Below are 23,340 nucleotides of genomic sequence, written 5' to 3'. Positions count from 1 at the left end.
AAATCTAATTGAATCCAATCTAGTAAAGTGCAATGAAGTAGTCAAATTCGAAATCTGAGAAAAGTCTAATAGAAAAATTTCACTATCTAGGTGCACCCAGTATCAGAGTTAAAGAAAGAGAGCGGAGAGAAAGGAGAAGTAAAGATGTCAAAATAAGGGGTGCAGTTTGACCACTTCTTATATCCTAAAACCAGACCAGACAAGGAAGATGTAATTTCCTGTTCCAAAGTCCACTGCTTGGTTTTATGTCTAACTTTGATTATCAACATTAATCATGTCTTTGCAGCTTGTGATCAAAGACGTTACTAATTTGCATGTTTGCCCACCGACCCAAACTTCCTCTAATCTTTAAAAAGATAGATCATCCAAAGACCTTGCCACGTTTACAAAGAAGTACTTCTTGTTCTAAGAACGTCGGTCTGTGTTAGAGTTAATGATAAATATGATAAAATATACTTTACAAAAATAACATAGATACATAGCAACAGAATAAAGTCTTGTGTCTCAAAAGGTCAGTCAGGATAAAACTTTTAGGGTTTTGAATACATATTCTCAATAAGATTAATAATAATATAAAAATAATAATTTATAAGACATATTCATAATACAATTAATAATGCATAATCTTAGATATGAATATGCAAATTCTTGTTAATTCCATAAAGTCGACACATCAAATACTATTGTGCGTTTTAACAGATAAAAAAAGAAACATCTAAGATTTTTGAATACTTAAATGCTTTTTAAATATGTTTTTTGATTGTGGGAAAGCAGTTTGCACCAATTCTGTAGAATATCCCAGATAGGCCTTATGAAGCGAAACATTCGGTATGTGCAAAAAACTTAACATTATTACCAGTTTGAACCAGTTCACCAAATAGGACTGAACCATCAGGTTACAAGTTACATGATCAAACCTCACATCTTCGGATAAGCCTGACAGTCACTCTAATTCAAAATGAGCCAAAATACTTGTGTATATGGTTGGCTGGTTTTGCCAACTCATTCAGTGCTCTAGTTCCTCAAACAGTAGACTGGACTGAGGAAACAGTTCCAACTCAGCCAAAATGTTGGTTGTAGGGCTGTAAACATTTACCAGTTTGGCGATAAAACATGATCAAATTCCCCACGGTTAATATTACAGTTTCATATTTTAATAATTATCCTTAAAAACATATTTGATTACCGCGATTTGAACAGCTCAGGATAAATAAACACTGTCCAGCATGAATCAAAGTTGTAAGTAACACTCTCACTTGCGCACAACATGCAAAGTCTTTTTGCTTTGTGTAAAAAAGGCGGAAAGCTGGGAAGTTTTAAAAGAGTGCTAAGGGAATTATACAAATGAATATATGAATGAATTATTATATCAGTGTAACATACATTATCTCTGAAGGTCCTGACTGTCCTCAGAAAAAATTTGATGGAATTTTGCCTAATTCTGCAGCTCTAATTCTGCTGTTCCATAAGCGCCACCTAGTGTCAGAGAGTGGATTTACAAAGAATTACATTTTCATTCAGCCTGTGTTCAGTTTTTGTCTGACCAAAAATCATGCTCTGCAGCTCATGTAAATTCTACACATTCAGACAATTCAGATAAGATATCTAGAGTTATTTATAGAGCAGATAAAATACATCTAACCGTGATAATACTGATAAGCCTGATTAATTTTGGTCACTATAATCATGATAAGAAATTTCCATACCCTTTCGTCTCTAATTCTAACAATATGTTGCTTTTTAATCATAGGATGTATCCTGTTGTCCCTGGTAATGGACGCCTGACTGTAGAATCGGACATAATTGTGGATAATCATTGGTTCCCTAAGAAGGTAACCACACAGATCAAAATATTCTAATAAAATAATTACATATCTAATAGCCTAGTCTTCATATGCTTTTATCTCTCCCTTTCTTTACAGACACAGTTCCATCTCTGTCATTACGCTGTAAGTAATGATGAGACTAATTTCCCTGAACCGGAGCGCTTTGTTCCAGACCGCTGGTTGAGAGATAACCCGTCCCGCTCTCAGCATCATCCCTACAGTTCAATCCCGTTTGGGGTTGGAGTTCGGGCATGTGTGGGCAAGAGGGTCGCAGAGCTGGAGATGTACTTTGCCCTAAGTAGAGTAAGTAGGACACTTCCACCTTACCTGCAAGTTCAGTTTCACACCCAGTAGTCCAAATATTCTGTTCGACCAAGAAAAAACCCAAAGACAAAAATCAACCTTTCTTATTTTTTTTTCCTGTGATGACAGTATTGATTAATCAAATTTAAACCATCTTCATTTTTTTGTAGCTCACCTGCCATTCAATAACCACAATAAGCTTTGTTATTTTAATGTACACTACCAGTCAAAAGCTTTTGAACAGTAAGATTTTTTTAAAGATCACCAAGCCTGCATTTATTTGATCCAAAACACAAGATTTTTACTATTGAACAGTTTTCTATTTGAATATATTTTAAAATGTAATTTATTCCTGTAATCAAAGCTACATTTTCAGCATCATTACTCCAGTCTTCAGTGTCACATGATCCTTCAGAAATCATTCTAATGTGAAGATATTAGGAATATAGAAATGAATACTTTTATTTAGCAAGGCTGCTTTAAATTGATCAAAAGTGATGATAAAGATATTTATGTTACAAAAGATTTCTTTTTTCTGAACTGTTTTGATTCATCAGAGAAACCAGAAAAATAGGAGCATTCTGAGCAAACCGGAATCAAATTAGAATGATTTCTGAAGGATCATGTGAATGGAGTAATGATGCTAAAAATTCAGCTTTGAAATCACAGGTATAAATTACATTTTAAAATATATTAAAATAGAAAGCAGTTATTTTAAATAGTAAAAATATTTCAAACTTTTCTGCTTTTGCTGTACTTTGAATCAAATAAATGCAGTCTTGGTGAGCAGAAGAGACTTCTTTAAAAAACATTAAAAATCTTACTGTTCAAAAACTTTTGACTGGTAGTGTATAACAAAGTCTCAACTTTCAATTCTGTCAATTTTATAATAAAATTCAAACAATAAATATAATTTATTGTTTAGACTGACAAATCAGTTTAAACAACAAGTGAACCTGATCATCAATTCTCTTTAGCACTAGTATTAAATAAACATGAATGAGAACTAGAAGATACATTATGTTGAAACATACACTACAACTCACTAAAATATACCATGTTTCACGTAATTGCTCAATCAGTGTTTCAACATCGGAAAGACGTCAATAAAACAGCATGTAAACAATGTTATATAAGATGACATTTACCTCAGGTATACCATTCATTGTCCATAGTTCAATAGTTATCTAGAAAAATACTATATAGACACACTATAATTACATAATCATGGTAAGTGATGCCTTATTTATTGTATGTTTGAATAAATTGACTTTAAAACTAGTTTTTATAACAGCCACCATTTAAATGTTTGGGTTTTTTATGAGGTTTATTCAAAAACTCCTCCTCTATATTGAATCAGTTCAAAATCAAATCAAAAGCTTGTAAATTGGATTGGATTAGATAACTTTTTTTTTTAGTTTGTTTTGTTTTTTTGCTAGTCGGCACTTTACCAGTAAGAACTACTCATTCTTTATTACTACTATTTTACACATTTTAGAATAAAAGTAATCAAAAATATGAAATATCGCAAATGAAATTAGTGTAACAATTTTGCACTAATCAAATCTATCTGATCAACCCATCCATTTAAAAATATGAGCATTTAAATGTAAGAAATTTACACATTTAGATCTTTTAAACAAACTAAAATCAAGACATTTGAAGTTGATGTTTAAACTTTAGTAACCTCACTCTTGTTATCTCTCTCACTCTCATTAATTTAACCCTTCACCCTTTTACCCTATAGCTGATGCAACATTATGAGGTCAAAACGGAGAAGGGAGCCCCATCGATACAGCCGAAAACCAGAACTCTGCTTATTCCCTCCAAACCCATTGACCTGAAGTTCATCCCGAGGGCTTGATACCAGCTCCAGTGAATTTGTTAATCAACATCAGTACTCTTAATTCAAATCAATTTGCCTTGAATGTCTGAGGGGCCCTACCCACAAACCTGTTTCTGTGAAATGCTGTGTGAGGTAATTTAGGATAGAAGGTAAAAGTGGGCCAGCTTTTTAAAATAAATCACAACTGAGCTTAAATATTATAAGACGTATTTACAGCTGAGATGTTCATATCTGCATTATTAAAAAAGTATTCGCAAACGGTCTAAAAAGTCTAACAGAGAGCTATGAGCACCAAGTCTCTTGCGTAAGTTGCTCTTTAACAGTCTGAAGGGAAAGCAGGAAAGACAGAAAAAACAAAGACCTTCTGTTCATGTGCTGGTAGCAATGACTCTGCAAAGATGCTACGATACTACTATCTCTGATAGTAGTCTCTGATCAAGCAAAAATAATGCTCTTTAAAAATGTTTTCAGATAATTTTTTAAATTGAGCTACCTGTATTTTAAGCTAATTTAAAAATATATGTCATGGCATTTATCCAAACTTTATTCAAAGGCCATCTTGAAATGTGATTCAACTAGACACAGAATAAGCTAGAAATAACAGTTTATGTAAATAAACCTGTTGCCAAACCACCTACATGTTGATTTGCATCTGTTTTTTTTTCTTTCTAAAAATATGCAGACTCATTTTTACACTATAGAGTAAAAGGTAATTACTATAGTTAAGAAAAACTTAAACTCCATTACTTAAAATGACATGAACAATAACAAAAATTTTAAAAAGCATTTTGCATTTCAGCCAGCTGCCAAAGGAAAAAAAAAAATTTAAATTACATGCGACTTAAGACTGGTTTTGTGGTCCAGGGTCACATATATATGTATCACCGAATTAAAAAAAAAAAATAGCATGGATACTAAAATGAACCCTGAAACTGTTCTTGTGTCAATAAAGAGGAACTTCAGTTTTTCAGCTTAAGTGCAATAATATTAACAAGGGCATTTACCACAGCTATAACAGTTAAGTGCACGCAGTTCTCTGTTGCTCAACATTTGTCAGACATGCCTCTCAAGTTCTTTGGGCGAGTGGTAAAACTCTTGAGAAAGAGAATCAGACGGGTGATTCCTGTCACGTAGTACCTGTAGTACTTTCCATTTTTATGTGTGAACTTGTTATAAAGTAAATATTTATATTAAAATATACCAGATTTTGCTCTGACTATTCAAGTGAAGGCACTTAAAGGAGTACACTTTCAGAACCAAAATTTACAGATAAAATACTCACCCCCTTGTCATCCAAGATGTTCATGTCTTCTTTCTTCAGTCATAAGGAAATTAAGTTTTTTGAGGATAACATTTCCGGATTTCTCTTCATATAATTGACTTCTATGGTGCCCCCGAGTTTGAACTTCCAAAATGCAGCTTTACCATACTTTTTAACCTCAAATGCTTGTCTTGTCTAGCTCTGTGTGTACTCTGTGTAGAGATTAAAAAGTATATAAATTGTAAATGTTTTTAGAAAATAACCGATCGTTTCGCTAGATAAGACCCTTCTTCCTGGGATCGTTTAGAGCCCTTTGAAGCTGCATTTAAACTGCATTTTGGAAGTTCAAACTCGGGGCACCATAGAAGTCCAATATTTGGAGAGAAATCCTGAAATGTTTTCCTCAAAAAACATCATTTCTTTACGACTGAAGAAAGAAAGACATGAACATCTTGGATGACAAGGGGGTGAGTACATTATCTGTACATTTTTGTTCTGAAATTGAACTACTCCTTTCATTCTAGCAAAGGTGACCAAATCAGTGAGGGTAATAAAAAGCTAAAGCCATTGCTCAGTTGGAGGTATCTTTTAACCTTTTTTTATCTTGATTTTTAATAACATGCATAATATTTTATCCAGTGTTCTCTCACAAATACAGCAAATGATGCATAATGAATAATACTAATACTTTTTAAAAGTTTTTTGTAATTTCACATGTTTGTACTGTGCTGAAATAAATGGCTTTCGTTAAAATTGTCTAGCTTTTTAAATGTTCACAAAATCAATAATAAAACCATCTCTGATCACATTTTCGAGCTGTCATTTGTTGCAAACTGAGCAATCCTGGCCCCTTGTGGTGATTTTCCATACTACTGATGAATTTAAATATCAAATAATTTGTCCAGTTTAGCCTATTTTGTTGTTTTTAGGAATTTATTATAGGAAATCAATAACATTTTAACGCAGAGTGTTTCAAAAACTTAGTTTTGAAATATTTGGGCCGCTGAAATTACACTAGGCTAATTTGTGAATCAAAATCTGTATAAACTGGGAAGACCAGTGAAGTATTTTTACTTTTTTTTTTAAACCTCAGACTTTTGTTTTCCCAGATTCATCTGCCACATTTAAAAAAAAAAAAAATACAACCTGTAAATAAGTATAAAGTACAGACTAGAGAATGCTGTTGTAACCACTAGTGTTGGGGGTAATGCATTACAAGTAACGCGAGTTACGTAATCAGATACTTTTTTCAAGTAACTAGTAAAGTAACACATTACTTTTTAATTTACAAGAAAATATCTGAGTTACTTTTTCCAATAAGTAACTCCTGTTGCTTTGTTTTATCATTGCCTGATTGACAGCTCTCGTGTCCCCATGTTGTGGAAAATCAGGAATAAGTGCAAAGTCAAACTCACAATACCGCAAACCTGCAATAATTAAAAATGTTAAATAACACATTAAACTTCCTTTGTTTTGAATCCCATTGTATTAACTGTTTTTGCTACTGACCTTCGATGATCCAGTTCAACCAAAATAATAAGCAAAACTTACTTAAAACTATCATTAAACTAACATTTGTGCTTTATTTTTTTTTCATTGCAGAGGAGTGTTGAACTTTTTTGTCCTGCGTTCTACTGTACAGACGTGAATTCTTCAGCCTGAGACTAATTTCTCCTTTGGTGTGAAAAGGCTTTTACTTTTGCCAAAAATACAACTTTTTATATTAAAAACAAAGAAACAAGTCAGCCCAGATTTAAAAAAGTATCGCAAAAGTAACGCAACGATTTACTAGCCTACATAAATTATTTAATTTCTCCCATCAATCCTAACTTCAATCTACAGTCGTGGCCAAAAGTTTTGAGAATTACATAAATATTGAAAATTGGAAAAGTTGCTGCTTAAGTTTAAATAATAGCAGTTTGCATATACTCCAGAATGTTATGAAGAGTGATCAGATGAATTGCATAGTCCTTCTTTGCCATGAAAATTAACTTAATCCCCAAAATAACTTTCCACTGCATTTCATTGCTGTCATTAAAGGACCTGCTGAGATCATTTCAGTAATGGTCTTGTTAACTCAGGTGAGAATGTTGACCAGCACAAGGCTGGAGATCATTATGTCAGGCTGACTGGGTTAGAATGGCTTGACATGTTAAAAGGAGGGTGATGCTTGAAATCATTGTTCTTCCATTGTTAACCATGGTGACCTGCAAAGAAATGCGTGCAGCCATCATTGTGTTGCATAAAAATGGCTTCACAGGCAAGGATATTGTGGCTACTAAGATTGCACCTAAATCAACAATTTATAGGATCATCAAGAACTTCAAGGAAAGAGGTTCAATTCTTGTTAAGAAGGCTTCAGGGCATCCAAGAAAGTCCAGCAAGCGTCAGGATCGTCTCCTAAAGAGGATTCAGCTGCGGGATCGGAGTGCCACCAGTGCAGAGCTTGCTCAGGAATGGCAGCAGGCAGGTGTGAGCGCATCTGCACACACAGTGAGGCCAAGACTTTTGGAAGATGGCCTGGTGTCAAGAAGGGTAACAAAGAAGCCACTTCTCTCCAAAAAAAAACAAACATCAGGGACAGATTGATCTTCTGCAAAAAGTTATGGCGAATGGACTGCTGAGGACTGGGGCAAAGTCATATTCTCCGATGAAGCCTCTTTCTGATTGTTTGGGGCACCTGGAAAAAGGCTTGTCCGGAGAAGAAAAGGTGAGCACTACCATCAGTCCTGTGTCATGCCAACAGTAAAGCATCATGAGACCATTCATGTGTGGGGTTGCTTCTCATCCAAGGGAGTGGGCTCACTCACAATTTTGCCCAAAAACACAGCCATGAGTAAAGAATGGTACCAAAACACTCTCCAACAGCAACTACTTCCAACAATCCAACAACAGTTTGGTGAAGAACAATGCATTTTCCAGCACGATGGAGCACCGTGCCATAAGGCAAAAGTGATAACTAAGTGGCTCGGGGACCAAAACATTGAAATTTTGGGTCCATGGCCTGGAAACTCCCCAGATCTTAATCCCATTGAGAACTTGTGGTCAATCCTCAAGAGGCGGGTGGACAAACAAAAACCCACTAATTCTGACAAACTCCAAGAAGTGATTATGAAAGAATGGGTTGCTATCAGTCAGGATTTGGCCCAGAAGTTGATTGAGAGCATGCCCAGTCGAATTGCAGAGGTCCTGAAAAAGAAGGGCCAACACTGCAAATACTGACTCTTTGCATAAATGTCATGTAATTGTTGATAAAAGCCTTTGAAACGTATGAAGTGCTTGTAATTATATTTCAGTACATCACAGAAACAACTGAAACAAAGATCTAAAAGCAGTTTAGCAGCAAACTTTGTGAAAACTAATATTTGTGTCATTCTCAAAACTTTTGGCCACGACTGTAGATAGATAGATAGATGTATATAGATGATAACATCACCACTATAAAGAGATCCTTCCAGCCTTGGATAAATAATAGACATCCCTTTGTTTTTTTGTTGTGGTAAGGGTAAATATTTCATAGTTTTTTCTTGTATTTAACTCTCTGATGCATGAATTATTAACTCACAATGCAAAAAAGAAATATATTTCTTTTTATTTCAAAGGACAATCTTACCAGGTTTGGATCTAGATTCTCTGTAGTTGCACTGGCCAATATGGCAGTCATCTTGGACTTGAACTGCTATCTAGTGGTTTGGATGCAGCAGCATCACACCAAAGGAAAGGTTTTCAGTTATTAATAGCCTACCATTGTAGAAATGAATGCATTATTTTCACTCCATTCATTTTATAACTCAGCGAAAGTGTCCAATGAGATGATGAGAATAGTATGAACAATAAGAAATAAAATATGTGAAATAAAATTGCTTTTATTAATAGCCCCTTTCACACATGCAGTCTTTACTGGTAAATAACTGGTATAGTGCTGTGTGTTAATAGGTTTGAAGTGGTCTTTTTGTTTTTAACATGGAAGTAAAGGGTGAGATTTCCGATTCATTAGCCGGTGTTGTGCCTTTTTTCGACCCCTGCCAAATTATGACCCCCTCTCGTTGAAAGCGCTACCTGATTGCCTAATCCTAACCCCACCCCTAATCCTAACCCCTCCCCCACACCTAACCCTAAACCTACCAATACTAGGGGGGTAGTAATCTGGCGGGGGTCAGAATTGGGCACAACACCGGAAATAAGGAGAAGAATAACAACATGCAGTAAACGCTAAAACTGTTTGCACTACAAACCAGTGATCTCATAATTAAGATAATACATTACAATAACATGGTAAGACACCAATTTGCAATATCAAACAGCAAACGAGCTGGACGCCAATGAGTCCGGAAGCCAAACCCAAAAATGTACAAATGGCTGCGCCCACTCCTACTGGAAGAATAGCGCTGCATGAATGTAAATATTTGACAGAAAAAAGAAAATTTCCACAAAATCACTGACCACGTATACCCCTCCATGTACACAAACACACCAGGAGGCGCAATATTGTTAAGAGGTAATTTCTGTCACCGAAATTAACCAATATTTTGAAACACTTGTGAATGGTGCATAACCTGTAAAAAGACGGAACTTCGTTGCCTGTGTAAACAGCGCATTTTTGTTTTTACTGGTAAAGTCGTTCTGGTAATTTCACGGTAATTTACTGGTATTACTGTGTGAAAGGGGCTATAATATATTGTGCTGCTGATTCCAATCTTCATATCAAGTTATAGTACATTTTATCAAACAGCTAAATCCATAAATCCTACACGGTAATCAATTTCCCCCTTATTGTGGTTGTTACCATGCATCACTGGGACCAAGAGCAGGATGTAGATGACAGTAATGTTCACATGTAAGTACACAAATAACGTAAGTAACAATTAGCTTTTCTTTGGGAGTACTTACTGTTATGTTCACTGTAACATGCACATACAATAACCAATGTAATATTAAGACAGTTTGTATTGATGTTGTCTGCATTAAAGCACTGTCTTATTAATACTATTGTTAAAAAAAAAAGACTAAAATGTTATATTCATATGTGACCCTGGACCACAAACCCAGTCATAAGAGACAATTTTGTGAAATTGAGATTTAAACATCATCTGAAAGCTTAATAAATACGCTTTTCATTAGGATAAGACAATGTTTGGTTAAGATACAACTATTTGAAAATCTGAAATCTGAGGTTGCAAAAAATTAAAATATTGAAAATCGCTTTTAAAGTTGTCCAAATGAAGTTCTTAGCAATGCATATTACTAATCAAAAATTAAGTTTATGGTAGAACATTTACAAAATATTTTCACTGAACATTATCTTTACTTAATATCCTAATCATTTTTGGCATAAAAGAAATACTGATTATTCTGACCCATACAATGTATTGTTGGCTATTGCTACAAATATACCCATGCTACTTATGACTGGTTTTGTGGTCCAGGGTCACATATTTTAAGCACAACAGCTCTGTAATAACTGTGTATGCAGGTAATATCAAATGCAAATCTGGAATATGAGGGTGCAAAAAAATCTAAATATTGAGAAAAGCCTTTAAAGTTAAAAAGTTCAAAAATTAAGTTTGCATATTTACAGTAGGAAATTTACAAAATATCTTCATGGAACATGATCTTTACTTAATATCCTAATGATTTTTGGCATAATGAAAAATCAATAATTTTGACCCATACACTGTATTGTTGGCTATTGCTACAAATAAATGCATGTTATTTATGACTGCTTTTGTGGTCGAGGGTCACATATTTTAAGCACAACAGCTCTGTAAAAACTGTATATATGCAGGCAATAATATAATAGAATAATAGAAGTTCAAATGATACAAAACGCATAATGTCCAAGATGAAAAATTGTCAGCTTTATTATGAACAACATTCCAGAGTTTAACAAGTGAAATACCTGCTAGAATTTTTTTTTAACGTTTATTTACACGTATATCTGAGATCTGAACGCTGACAGCAGAGACTACTCTTCAGAAATCAACAACATCCATTTTTAATCGACTAATTTGAGTAAACATCTGTTCTGATATGATTCAGATGATAACTTATTACATACTAAATCTGATGATGTCGAATGTAAAAATCAGAGGGTTGGGTTTTGGAGGCAGTGCAGACTACCAGGGGTTTAGTTTACGTTTTTTTTTTTTTTTTTTTTTAATCTTGAGCCTGACAGGAATAGAGGGACCGTTTTCCTCCGCTGTGTATCTACTATGGCAATGTCAAAAATATTATGTACAAATTTAAAATGATACAGAATAATACATTTAAATCTTTAGTTACAAGTACAGTTATGAGCATTGTGACGATTGTGATATTGCACAACTTGCCGTCATTGCGATACTATTTGTTGGAAAAGTGCAGAATACTTTGTACAGAACACTGAACTGGTTGACAGAACTGAAAGAAAATAATAAATGTGCCACGGCCTAATAGCTGTAAAAATAAGACACTTAGGGGAAAAAAAACTTTGCAAAAATAAAATCTCAGTAAAAGAAAATATACACAGTGTGCAAATGACTTGGCATAGACAGACAGGGAAAAAAGGTAGAGCCCCATTTAAAAACAGTCCCTTGCGCGTAATGGAGCATGTTGATGAGAAAGGACGACGAAGGTAACATCCATACACATCCACACGTAATTCACTGACAAATTCACCTCAGTTTCCTCTCTATACAACACAATCTTTTTTTAAATTATTAGCAATATAATATATTTTCTGCAACTTCCTTTTCTTTTTTTTTCTATAGATAGTTTTTTTTGCCCATATCGACTATGGCAGGTGATATCGCACCATTTTTCGCAGCGTGCATCTTTTGTCCTCAACTGTACGGCGGTAGGGGAACGGGGCGGGATTTCCTGTTCTGACTGACCAACAGTAGCTTAGCAGGTGGTTGAGTGGCATGTCTTGGCATGCTTTCCCAGAGTAGGCTGGTGAAACTGAAGGGTGATTGTGACTAGTGGTTTTATTCCGAGGTGTTGAGGGGGGCGTGGCTTTACCGGGTCGAGGATAGCACGTGACCCGGTACCCAGCCCTCTGCAGCAGGTGATTGGCTGTTTGCAGGTCGATAAACCAGGCACATGTTCTGCTGATTGGACGCCAGGATCTGTACCTTTTCACCAACCACCACACAGATCTCGTCCTCCTTCACGGCATTGTAATCCTGCGTTACTAGCACCGATGACAGACCGTTACACTCCCCCTCGTCCAGCTCCTGGAAACACAAAAATGAAACAATCCAAAACATGAGAATAAATATTCTAAACAAGAACATACAGTCAAGCCTGAAATTATTCATACCCCTGACAAATTCTGACTTAAAGTTACTTTTATTCAACCTGCAAGTTTTATTTTGACCGGAAATGACACAGGCTTCTCCCAAAAGATAATAAGACGATGTACAAGAGGCATCATTGTGGGAAAAAGTATTTCTCAACTTTTATTTACATTTAAACAAAAAGTGTCATTTCCAAAATTATTCATATCCTTTGCAAACTGTCACAGTCTGTGGAAAAATCCAAAGTTCTATACCGTTCCAAATAGTCCAAGTTGTTCTAAAGCATCCTAATTACCCTGATTCATTGGGAACAGCTGTTTTAATCAACTCAACAGGTAAAAAAACAGAAGCTCTCTGCTGTTGGTTTGTGGACAGTCATGGCTAAGACAAAGGAGCTCACTGAGGACCTGCGGCTGCGCATTGTGGCTGCTCAGGAAAGGGCTATAAGACCATATCTAAATGCTTTTAAGGTCCAGTGGCTAAAGTGCAAAGTATTATTAAAACTACAAGACGTTCCGCACTGTGAAAAATCTCAGAGGATGTGGTCGGAAGCCAAAAGTGACACCTGTGCTGGCCAGGAGGATAGTGAGAGAGGTAAAAAAGAATCTAAGGATCACCACCAAGGCCATCCTGATGAATCTGGGCTCTGCTGGTGGCAACATCTCAAGGCAGACAGTCCAACGGACACTGCACACCACTGGGTTCCATGGACACAGACCAAGGAGGACACCACTTCTCTTGGCCTTTGCAAATGCTCATCTGGACAAAGAAGAAGACTTCTGGTCTTCTGTTTTATGGTCAGATGAAACAAAAATTGAATTGTTTGGCCACAATGATGTAGCCTTCATTTGGTGTAAAAAAGGAGAAGCCTTCAACCCTAAGAACAGCATCCCCACTGTCAAACATCGTGGTGGAAACCTAATGTTTTGGGGGGTTTTTTTAGCCGGTGGACCAGGAAACCTAATCCTAATTACGGTAAACGGCACCATGAAAAAGGAGCAATACATAAAAATTCTCACCAACAACATCAGGCAGTCTGCGGAGAAACTTGGCCTTGGGCACAAGTGGACATTTCAGGATGAAAACGACCCAAAACACACAGCAAAAGTGGTGAAGAAATTGTTAGCAGACAAAAACATTAATGTTTTGCAGTGGCCCAGCCAGAGTCCTGACTTAAATCCAACTGAGAATCTGTGGAGGGAGCTCAAGATCAGGGTGATGGCAAGGAGACCCTCCAACCTGAAAGAGTTGGAGCTCATCGCTAAAGATGAATGAGCAAAAATACCAGTGGAGACGTGCAAAATGCTGGTCAGAAATTATAGGAAGCGTTTGATTGCTGTAATAGCCAATAAAGGCTTTTCTATTGATTATTGAGAAGGGTATGAATAATTTTGGACATGCTACTTTTTGTTCAAATGTAAATAAAAGATGAGTAATATTTTTTTTCACAATGATGCCTCTTGTACATCGTCTTATTATCTTTTGGGAGAAGCCTGTGTCATTTCCAGTCAAAAAAAAACAAAAACAAAAAAAACTTGCTGGTTGAATAAAAGTAACTTTAAGTCAGAATTTGCCAGGGATATGAATAATTTCAGGTTTGACTGTACAAATTAATTGAGCTGGGTTGAAAATATCGATTTGAATCCATTCTCATTTTGATACCATTATTATATCCCAAGAATCGATCTTATGTCTACGCTGTTTTTAGTTGATGCATGAATAAAACTTCCTCCCATCCAATAAATCACAATAAGCTTTATTGCTTTATTACTGTTGATACGAAACAAAGTCTCAGCTTTTATATTCTGTCAATTTTATTATGGAATTCAAACAATAAATATAGTTTATCGCACTTTAATGTGGTTTGACACATTGCTGTCACTGCCTCAATTCAGGTGGTGGCGCTAAAGCACACAAGAACCGTTCATTGCCTCAGTTTAAAAGGATAGTTCAACCAAAGGTGAAAGTTACCCCATGATTTACTCACCCTTATGCCATCATAAGTGTATATAACTTCTTCTTAATATTAAAAATATCCTCTGTTCTAAAGCTCTGTCAAGATTTATAATGGCAGTGAATGGGTGTTGAGATTTTGAAGTCCAATAAAGTGAATCTAACCATCATAAAAAATACTCCACATGGCTCCAGGGCATTAATAAAGGCCTTCCGAAGTGAATCGATGCATTTGTGTAAGAAAAAGATCCATATTTAAAACTTTATAAACCGTGCACTTGATCCATGTCCGTTAACAGTTTTGGATTATATTCTCCGACTTTTTTGTAGTTTTTTTTTTTTTTGGACAAATCCTTGTTTTGTACTAATTAATGACCGGTGTTTTGTTTTGCTTCCGCGTTTGTCACTTCCATGTTCTTCACTTCTGTGTTCGTCACTTCCGTATTCATCACCGCATCCGCCTACATCCACTCTCTTGTGGACGCACACATCATTTAGTGGAAGCTACAGATTATGGTTTATAAAATTTTAAATATGGATGTTTTTCTTACACAAACGCATCGACTCACTTTGGAAGGTCTTTTATTAACCCCTGGAGCCATGTGGAGCACTTTTTTATGATGGAAGGATGCACTTTATTGGACTTCAACAGCCATTCACTGCCATTATAAAGCTTGGAAGAGCCAGGACATTTTTTAATATAACTCAGATTGTATTCATCTGAAAGAAGAAAGTCATATACATCTAGGATAGCTTTAGGATAAGTAAGTTAATATGTAATTTTTATTTTTGGGTGAACTCACTTATCAAAAAAAACTGCCTTATGTCCATCGAATTGAATTGCAAGCTTGTGAATCAAAATCAAATTGTGAAACTTGTGCCAATGTCCAACCTTACAAATGATATACACTGCCCTCCAAAAGGTTGGAAACACCTCTGGCAAAGTGGTTTTGGACGATATCAGCACAGTGTGAATCATCTTTGGGCAATCCTTCAGGAGGCTTGGAGTAATATGTGACCCTGGACCACAAAACCAGTCTTAAGTCGCTGGGGTATATTTGTAGCAATAGCCAAAAATACATTGTATGGGTCAAAATTATTGATTTTTCTTTTATTTCAAAAATCAATAGGAAATTAAGTAAAGATCAGGTTACATTAAGATTTTTTGTAAAATTCCTTCAGTAAACCTATCAAAATGTAATTTTTGATTAGTAATATGCATTGTTAAGAACTTAATTTGGACAACTTTAAAGGTGATTTTCTCAGTATTTTGATTTTTTTGCACCCTTATATTCCAGATTTTCAAATAGATGTATCTCGGCCAAATATTGTCCTATCCTTACAAACTATACATCAATAGAAAGCTTATTTATTGAGCTTTCATATGATGTATATATCTCAGTTTTGTAAAATTTAACCTTATGACTGGTTTTGTGGTCCAGGGTCACATATATCAACTGACAGCTCGGATGCCCAGATTATGCAGAGCTGTAATAGCTGCTAATGGTGGATATTTTGATGAATGGAAAAATGTTTCTATGTAATAAAATATGTTTTTGTAGTTTGTGTTGTCCTTTATCAGTGCAAAATCATCACAAATTAAAAAGGATTCATACCAATACTGTCCAAAACCCCACTTTTCTAGGGTGTTTCCAAACTTTTGGCATATTGACTTCAACATATGTGACCTTGGAACACAAAACCAGTCATAAGCGTTAATTTCCTTTTTTTTGCTGTATGGTTTTATTAGGATAGGACAATATTTGGCAGAGATACAACTATTTGAAAACCTGAGGGTCCAAAAACAAACAAAAAAAACTAAAAAATTAAAATTGCGTTTAAAGTTGTCCAAATTAAGTTCTTAGCAATGCATATTACTAATCAAATTAAGTTTTTATAAATTTACAGTAGGAAATTTACCAAATATCTTCATGAAACATTTACTCTTTACTTAATATCCTAATGATTTTTGCCATAAAAGAAAAATCGATAATTTTGACCCATACAATATATTGTTGGCTATTGCTACAAATATATCCGTGCTACTTAAGACTTAATCATATGGTCAAACACTTCAGATAAATCAGGACAATGCTTCACACAGACAAAAGTCTGTTCCTCACTGTCTCTGCCTGGGTCAACCTTGACCTGGCATGAGGAATAAATAGCTGGGTGAAAAGCTTAGACATTTAAAAATAAAAAGTAGCAAGCAGCTCCTTCAGTCTGGTATTCAGTGACAGTGTGATTTATTAGGGACACAGAAAAAAGCAGGGTGTGCCAAGGCCAAGATACACGCTCACCAGAGAGAGAGAGAGACTGCAGTGAGAAGAAAGAGAACAAGAAAGACAGAAAAGCGAGAGCAGAACAGAAGAAAGAGACCCTGTAGAGAGGAGAAACAGGTACAGAACATGGGCAGAGCTGAAAAACTAGGCCATTCCCCCCACTAAGAATAACTAGCAGGCACCTCTCCTCCCCTTAAAGACAATTAGAGTGGAACTTCACAGCACTGCAGCACGGACACATCCAGTTCAGCGAGAAGACGCATGCACAGACCGCAGCGACTAGCGTAGTGTGAACTAATTACGTTTAATTACATCTAGCTGGCCTGGATGAGACGCTAATTAAAATGGTCTGGATAACTAATTGATTTAGTTAGATTACTCTATCCTGTTTAAGCACAGAATGCTATTGAAATAATTGGTCTCCTGTCACACAGGCTGATGAGGGTGTTTTCACTCTAGAGCTTTTGGTGTGGACGTCAGTTTGACGTCAAAGTTAAGTGTGAAAGTGGTGAGAAAGATGGTCAGGGGCAGGGCTTTTAAGCTTTTTGAGGCTAAAGCCCCCGAAATATGATGAGCCCCCTTAAAAATATATTAAGGCAGATACACTACCATTCAAACGTTTGAGGTCAGTAACATGCCTTGTGTTACTCTTGTGAACGCATGTCGAAGAAATTGTTATATTAAGTTTTTCTTAAGTTTCTTTCACAAAATATTCTCATAGCTTAACATTATGGCTGAACCACTGATGTCACATGGACTATTTTAACAATGTCCTTACTTTACCTTTAGTCAGAAAGCTTTCGGATTTCATCAAAAATATCTTAATTTGTGTTTTTAAGATTAACAAAGGTTTTATGGGTTTGGAACGACATGAGGTTGAGTAATGAATGACATCATTTTAATTTTTGGGTGAACTATTCCTTTAATTGATGTAAGATTTACAGTTGAAGTCAAAAGTTTACATACACCTTGAGAATATGCAAAATGTAAATTATTTGACCAAAATCAGAGGGATCGTACAAAATGCATGTTGTTTTTTATTTAGTACTGACCTGAATAAGATATTTCAGATATTTACATATAGTCCACAAGAGAAAATAATAGTTGACCCAGTTCAAAAGTTTACATTCCCTTGATTCTTAATACTGTGTTCTTACCAGATTGATCCACAGCTGTGCTTTTTTGTTTAGTAAAAGCTGTTCATGAGTCCCTTGTTTGTCCTGAACAGTTAAACTGCCTGCTGTTCTTTAGAAAAATCCTTCGGGTCCCACAAATTCTTTGGTTTTCCAGCATTTTTGTGTGTGAACCCTTTCCAACAATAACTGTGATTTTGAGATCAATCTTTTCACACTGAGGACACCTGAGGGACGCTAACTAAACACTCCAGAAGGAAAAACTTTGGGTCAAACTTTTGGAATTTGAAGATCAGGGTAAATGTAACTTCTTTTTTTCTACGAAACATGTACTGTAAGTATATTCTGTAGCCTTTGAAGGGCAGTACTAAATGAAAAAATAGGATATTTAGGCAAAATAAGAAAAACGTACACATCTCCATTCTGTTCAAAAGTTTTCACCCCTGGCTCTTAATGCATGGTTTTTCCTTCTGGAGCATCAGTGAGCGTTTGAATCTTCTGTTCAACTGTTCAGGACAAACAAGGGACTCCTGGACAATTATCACTAAACAAAAAATAGACAGCTGTGGATTATTCAGGTAAGAACACAGTATTACAGTTTTTCTCAATTGCTAAAACACTATAACCAGTCTTTTGAACTAAAATTTCAAAACTATAACGCCATTTCTCAAAAAGCACACCCATTTCCCTAAACATTAAACACTATTCCCTGCTTTGACACATGAGTTATATTTGGTGAACTGTTACTGCAAAACTCTACACACAAATCCCTACATTTCTCAGTGCTTACACCATGTGGTCATTTAGAAAGCACAAGCATTCAATATTGTTCCCTCAAGTCTGCGAAGTTTGAGCTCAATTAGCACACAATTACCCAACTGGAAACACTAGGAGTCAAAATTTAGCACACACTAATCAGAATCTTCAATGGAGATAAAAGAGCCAAAGTCAGCTTACAGTGTTTCTCAGTCACTTTGGTGCATTTCTCAGATCAGAAATGAAATTGCCAAAACTACTTGTTCAACATCCACATCATCTAGTCTCTTGTGCACATCATAAAAAGCGTCTCTTTCTTCTGATCAAGTTGTGATTGCTTTGGCACATTCATACAACTGATTATATACATTTGTCTGCGGTTTCCTACATTATCAGTTGCTATTGTCATGTTGCTCAAAATGTATTATATATTTCTCTCTGCAAAAGTCTTACCCCTCAAAACATCAAGTCATTAGCTCATCGTATAAGTCATTACCTACTGTAAATGCAAAATTTTTGATCTAGTTGTCATAAACTGTCAATCATATATTCTACACATTTCTATTAGACTTTTTGTAAATTTGCCATGAATTATTCAAGTGAATCTTGACTTTCACTAATGAAGAATAATATAGATCAACCAATGATAAAGCAGTTCTCTGAAAAAGCTCAAAGGTACATTTCATGAACCTTCAATTGGAAAGCATATATAGACAGAGGACAACGCAGAGTTACAAATTCTGACAGTGGGCTTTCTCATTTTTATTTTCACCTTTGTGCCCATATTTCCTTTTCTTTTCTGTTTCACAATGACGTTGTAATGCATTTTTTTTTTTTTTGTCAGACCACTAGTACAAGTGTAACTTTGAATCCTATTCAGTCTTTTTCAATCAATATCCCACCTATAGTAATGTGTAATTTTGAAGAGGAAGAGGAGGAGGTGAAAGAGGAAGAGGAGGAGAAGAAGGAGAAGGATGATGACGACAACGACAACATGGAAGAGACAGGAAGGGCAAGGGAAAGAAGACAAGCAGTCTCATATATTTTAGTTGATGGGTGCCAGGGTTGGATTAGGCATGCAAGAGGATTTGACCCCTGCTGCCTGGCCAGGGCTAATTTAGCCTGTGATGCTGAAGAGGTTCTTTGGCCTGTTCCAGACCAAACACAGGATGTTGGGCAGAATAATTATTTTGTTGTTGTTTGCTGTTTTGTTCTGTACTCTACAGTACATTACTGTAAAGTAAGAAATAAAACACTTGCAAATACATACATTTGTTGTGTTCATCATGTGAAAAGTTTTTTTTTATTGTTTTAGTAGTATTGTTTTGAATTTATCTCATCAGTGTGTAAAACTGTGTTGTAGTGTGAGTTTTTTTGAGGATTTGTGTGTCATGTCTGAGAGCAAAGTTTGGTTTTTCAGCAAGATTGAGTTGTTTTGAGTGGAGAGCTTCATTTTGACCTCAATATAGGAAGTTTGGGGAATTGAGTTAGGAGTTGTGGATTTGTGTTTAGAGTTTCGCAAATAAGAGGCATAATTTCAAGAAATGTGTTTAAGCAATTGAGAAAAACTGTAAGAATCAAGTGTATGTAAACTTTTGAACAGGGTAATTTTTATAAATTCAACTATTATTTTGTATGCAACAAAAATATGTCAACATCTTTTATATGAATTATCTTATTCAGGTCAGTACTAAATAAAAAATAACATGCATTTTGTATGATCCCTCTTATTTTGGTCAAATAATTAGCATTTTGCAGATTCTGCAAGGTGTATGTAAACTTTTGACTTCAACTGTATGTAATATTTTGAATCATGCTCACCTCCTCTACATGTTTATTAGGCTTGTGAGCGGGGCTTCCATTGGGGGCGGTGTTTGGTTTGAGTGGGGTGGAGGGAATAGAGGATGAGGAACGGCTGCTATTAGATAGCTGTCTGCTCAAAGAACCTCCACTCTCTTTCTTCTGGTACTCCTGTGGATTCTGGAGAGCTGTTGAAAGAGCAGGTTATGAATGATTCCAGAAATAGAAATGAAATAAAATGTAATTGAGATCTGTTTGTTCAAAAATCACCACCTGTGCTCACCTGTAAGAAAGTTGATCTGCATGTCTAGCAGTTCTCGGATGCTTTGGACCCACTCTTTCTTGATGTCAATGTTTGCAGCCTGTAGCGTCAGTCGTTCAGATGAGCCACGACATGACAGCACAAACTTACAGGGGTCGCTCTCCACATTGTCCTCCATGCTCAGGTAGCTCACCTGCACAGGTCAACACACAAAAAGTTACATAACCCTAAAATGACTTTTTTTTTTTAAATCAATTTGTGCTGAATGTACCTTGATGCTCTTTTTAAACTGGTACCCTGGTGTTGACGAGCCTTTCCGAAGCAGCTCGCTGAAGATGACGATCTGTTCGAAGAGGAACACTCTGCGCTCTTTACTGCGGGACAGGACGCCAGAGTCCTGCTCTGTCACGAAGAACGTGTCCTGCTGCAATAACTTTCCCTGAGCTGTCAACTTCCCCTGTGCAAAGAAACATAAGCAATCATCAAAGCAATGATACACACTGTACATTTTATCACCTGATATTTCAAGAAAGTCAAGGTTATGTACTTCTGTTTCTGGGATTTTCCAGCACTGCATCTCAGACAAGCTGCTTGAATTTTTTAGAAGCAGATTCGACTGCAGAATGCAGTGTGTACATGGCCTGTGTGTCTGTGTTAACAAAGCTGGTTTCCATTACAAAATAAAAAAATATAAAAAAGGGTAATTGCAACTTTTTATCTCACAGTTTAAACTTTTTCTAGTATTTATGAGTTATATCATAAAATAAAAAATGCTAAACTCGTAATTGCAAGTATACACCTCGCAATTTTGAAATTTTATATAGTTTACAAGTTTATATCTCACAATTTGTACTATTTTTTGTGAGTTTATATCTACTTTTTTCTGCTGCGGAATAAAATGTAATTGCTATATATTAAGTTCATATCTTATAAACCCGCAATAGGAGTTAACATCTGGCAATTCTGACTTTCTTTCTCACAATTGAGACTTAAACTCAGGATTGTGAGAAAAAACATTGCAAAAGTTTTTAAACAGTTTTTAAACAGTAAACTTGTTAATGTTTTTTTAAAGAGGTCTCTTTTTCTCACCAAGCCTGCAATTATTTGATCCAAAGTATAGTAAAAACAGTAAAATTTTAAAATATTTGTACTATATAAAAAAAAAAAAAAAATTTATTTCAATATATTTAAAAATTTAATTTATTCTCTATTTCAAAGCTGAATTTTCAGCATCATCACTCCAGTCACACGATCCTTCAAAAATCGTTCTAATATTCGAAATTGCTGCTAAAAATAATTTAAAATAAATTAAATACATTTAAAAAATGAAAAAAAAAAAAAAAAACTGTACTCAACTGTTTTAAATATTGATAATAATAATAAAAATGTTTCTTAAACAGCAAATCAGCATATAAGAATGATTTCTGAAGGATCATGTGACACTGAAGACTGGAGTAATGATGCTGAAAATTTAGCTTTGATCACAGGAATAAATGACATTTTAAAATATATTCAAATAAAAACAGTTATTTTAAATAGTAAAAATGTTTCATAATTTTACTGTTTTTGCTGTACTTTGTATCAAAAACCTTTATTTTCTTATTCCATAGCATAGCTTCCATACATTGTGACCTTTATGTCATCTTTAGGTAGCAGTTCTTCTTTTTGGACACAGTTTGTGCAGTTTTTTTAAGGAAATTCCCTCGATATACCTCAACTACTTGGAACTTCATTAGCATCTTGTACAATAGTTTAAAGTCAGTTGAGTTGAATTTGAGTAAAACTATTTTGCTTAATTTCTAAAACAGTCTTTATTTCCTCTGAAATGCTTATATGTTACTGTTGCTCAAGTCTAGCCTCAAAGCTCACAGCTGATTGGTCCGTTAATAGTGAACATTCCCGTTTAGACAGATTCAAGTTGTTGCTACACTTTCAGTATAAACCTGTGCGTTAGCATAATGACAGAACTCTATTATTATTGTGTCATGTTGCTTTGAGAAATTATAACTGCCAGTGTAATTTTACATCGGCATGTACTGCTTCTGGCAGTCAACCAAATAACTCACCTTTGTGACTACATTTGCAGTTGTAATAATTACAGTTACATTAAATAACAATTTGTGGTTTGTTTACTTCAGAGTCAAACTCTAATTTCACGAGGTGTTTCTGTTCTCTGTGAGACATGAGTTTACCTCGTAGCCCTGCAATCGTCCAAGATTCATCATGTCGTTACATTGTTTGGGCACCAGGGACATCAGCTCAACTGCTTTCTGCAAGACAGAAATTACAGACCAGCAATGTCAATACATAACAGGAGACTACAAACAGAAGTGTATGTGGTATATAGACTTCATATGGAATTGCTTAGGTCACCTACCTCTGTCTCTTTACAGTCCAGACCTGCTTTAGTGCTGTACTTCAAGAAGTCCTTCAAATAAAACAAAAACAAGAAACTTAAAATAGGATAATAATTTGACCATATAGCAGTTATAACAAAAAATAAATAAATATAAATTATATATTATATATAAATAGCAACAATTCAAATTTTTGTTTAGCTTAAGTTGAAGTAAAATGATTAAAATTTAAATTACATTTTAAAAAGACATTAAAAACAAAACAAATTTACTATAAGTAAAAT

General features: G+C 35.2%; 2 protein-coding genes across 4 annotated transcripts in view; one reads left to right on the top strand and one right to left on the bottom strand.

The window, feature by feature from the left end:
* cyp27a2 (cytochrome P450 family 27 subfamily A member 2) overlaps positions 1 to 6,044 on the top strand; it is a 28,763-nt gene extending 22,719 nt beyond the window's left edge. The window contains exons 7-9 of the mRNA XM_073851814.1: positions 1,751 to 1,832; positions 1,923 to 2,129; positions 3,877 to 6,044. Coding sequence (XP_073707915.1) covers positions 1,751 to 1,832; positions 1,923 to 2,129; positions 3,877 to 3,993 — 406 coding nt within the window. The 3' untranslated portion in view covers positions 3,994 to 6,044. The remainder of the gene's footprint in view (positions 1 to 1,750; positions 1,833 to 1,922; positions 2,130 to 3,876) is intronic.
* Positions 6,045 to 11,079: 5,035 nt separating this feature from the next.
* kalrnb (kalirin RhoGEF kinase b) overlaps positions 11,080 to 23,340 on the bottom strand; it is a 141,524-nt gene continuing 129,263 nt past the window's right edge. For all 3 annotated transcript variants that reach the window (XM_073852685.1, XM_073852686.1, XM_073852687.1), the window contains 6 exons: positions 23,077 to 23,127; positions 22,892 to 22,969; positions 20,971 to 21,156; positions 20,721 to 20,892; positions 20,459 to 20,625; positions 11,080 to 12,450 (listed from right to left, as the gene is read on the bottom strand). In XM_073852685.1, coding sequence (XP_073708786.1) covers positions 12,232 to 12,450; positions 20,459 to 20,625; positions 20,721 to 20,892; positions 20,971 to 21,156; positions 22,892 to 22,969; positions 23,077 to 23,127 — 873 coding nt within the window. In that variant the 3' untranslated portion in view covers positions 11,080 to 12,231. The remainder of the gene's footprint in view (positions 12,451 to 20,458; positions 20,626 to 20,720; positions 20,893 to 20,970; positions 21,157 to 22,891; positions 22,970 to 23,076; positions 23,128 to 23,340) is intronic.

This window comes from Garra rufa, chromosome 12, assembly GCF_049309525.1.
Source record: "Garra rufa chromosome 12, GarRuf1.0, whole genome shotgun sequence".
NCBI classification, from domain to species: Eukaryota; Metazoa; Chordata; class Actinopteri; order Cypriniformes; family Cyprinidae; genus Garra; species Garra rufa.
This window is presented reverse-complemented; position numbering and strand designations above follow the sequence as displayed.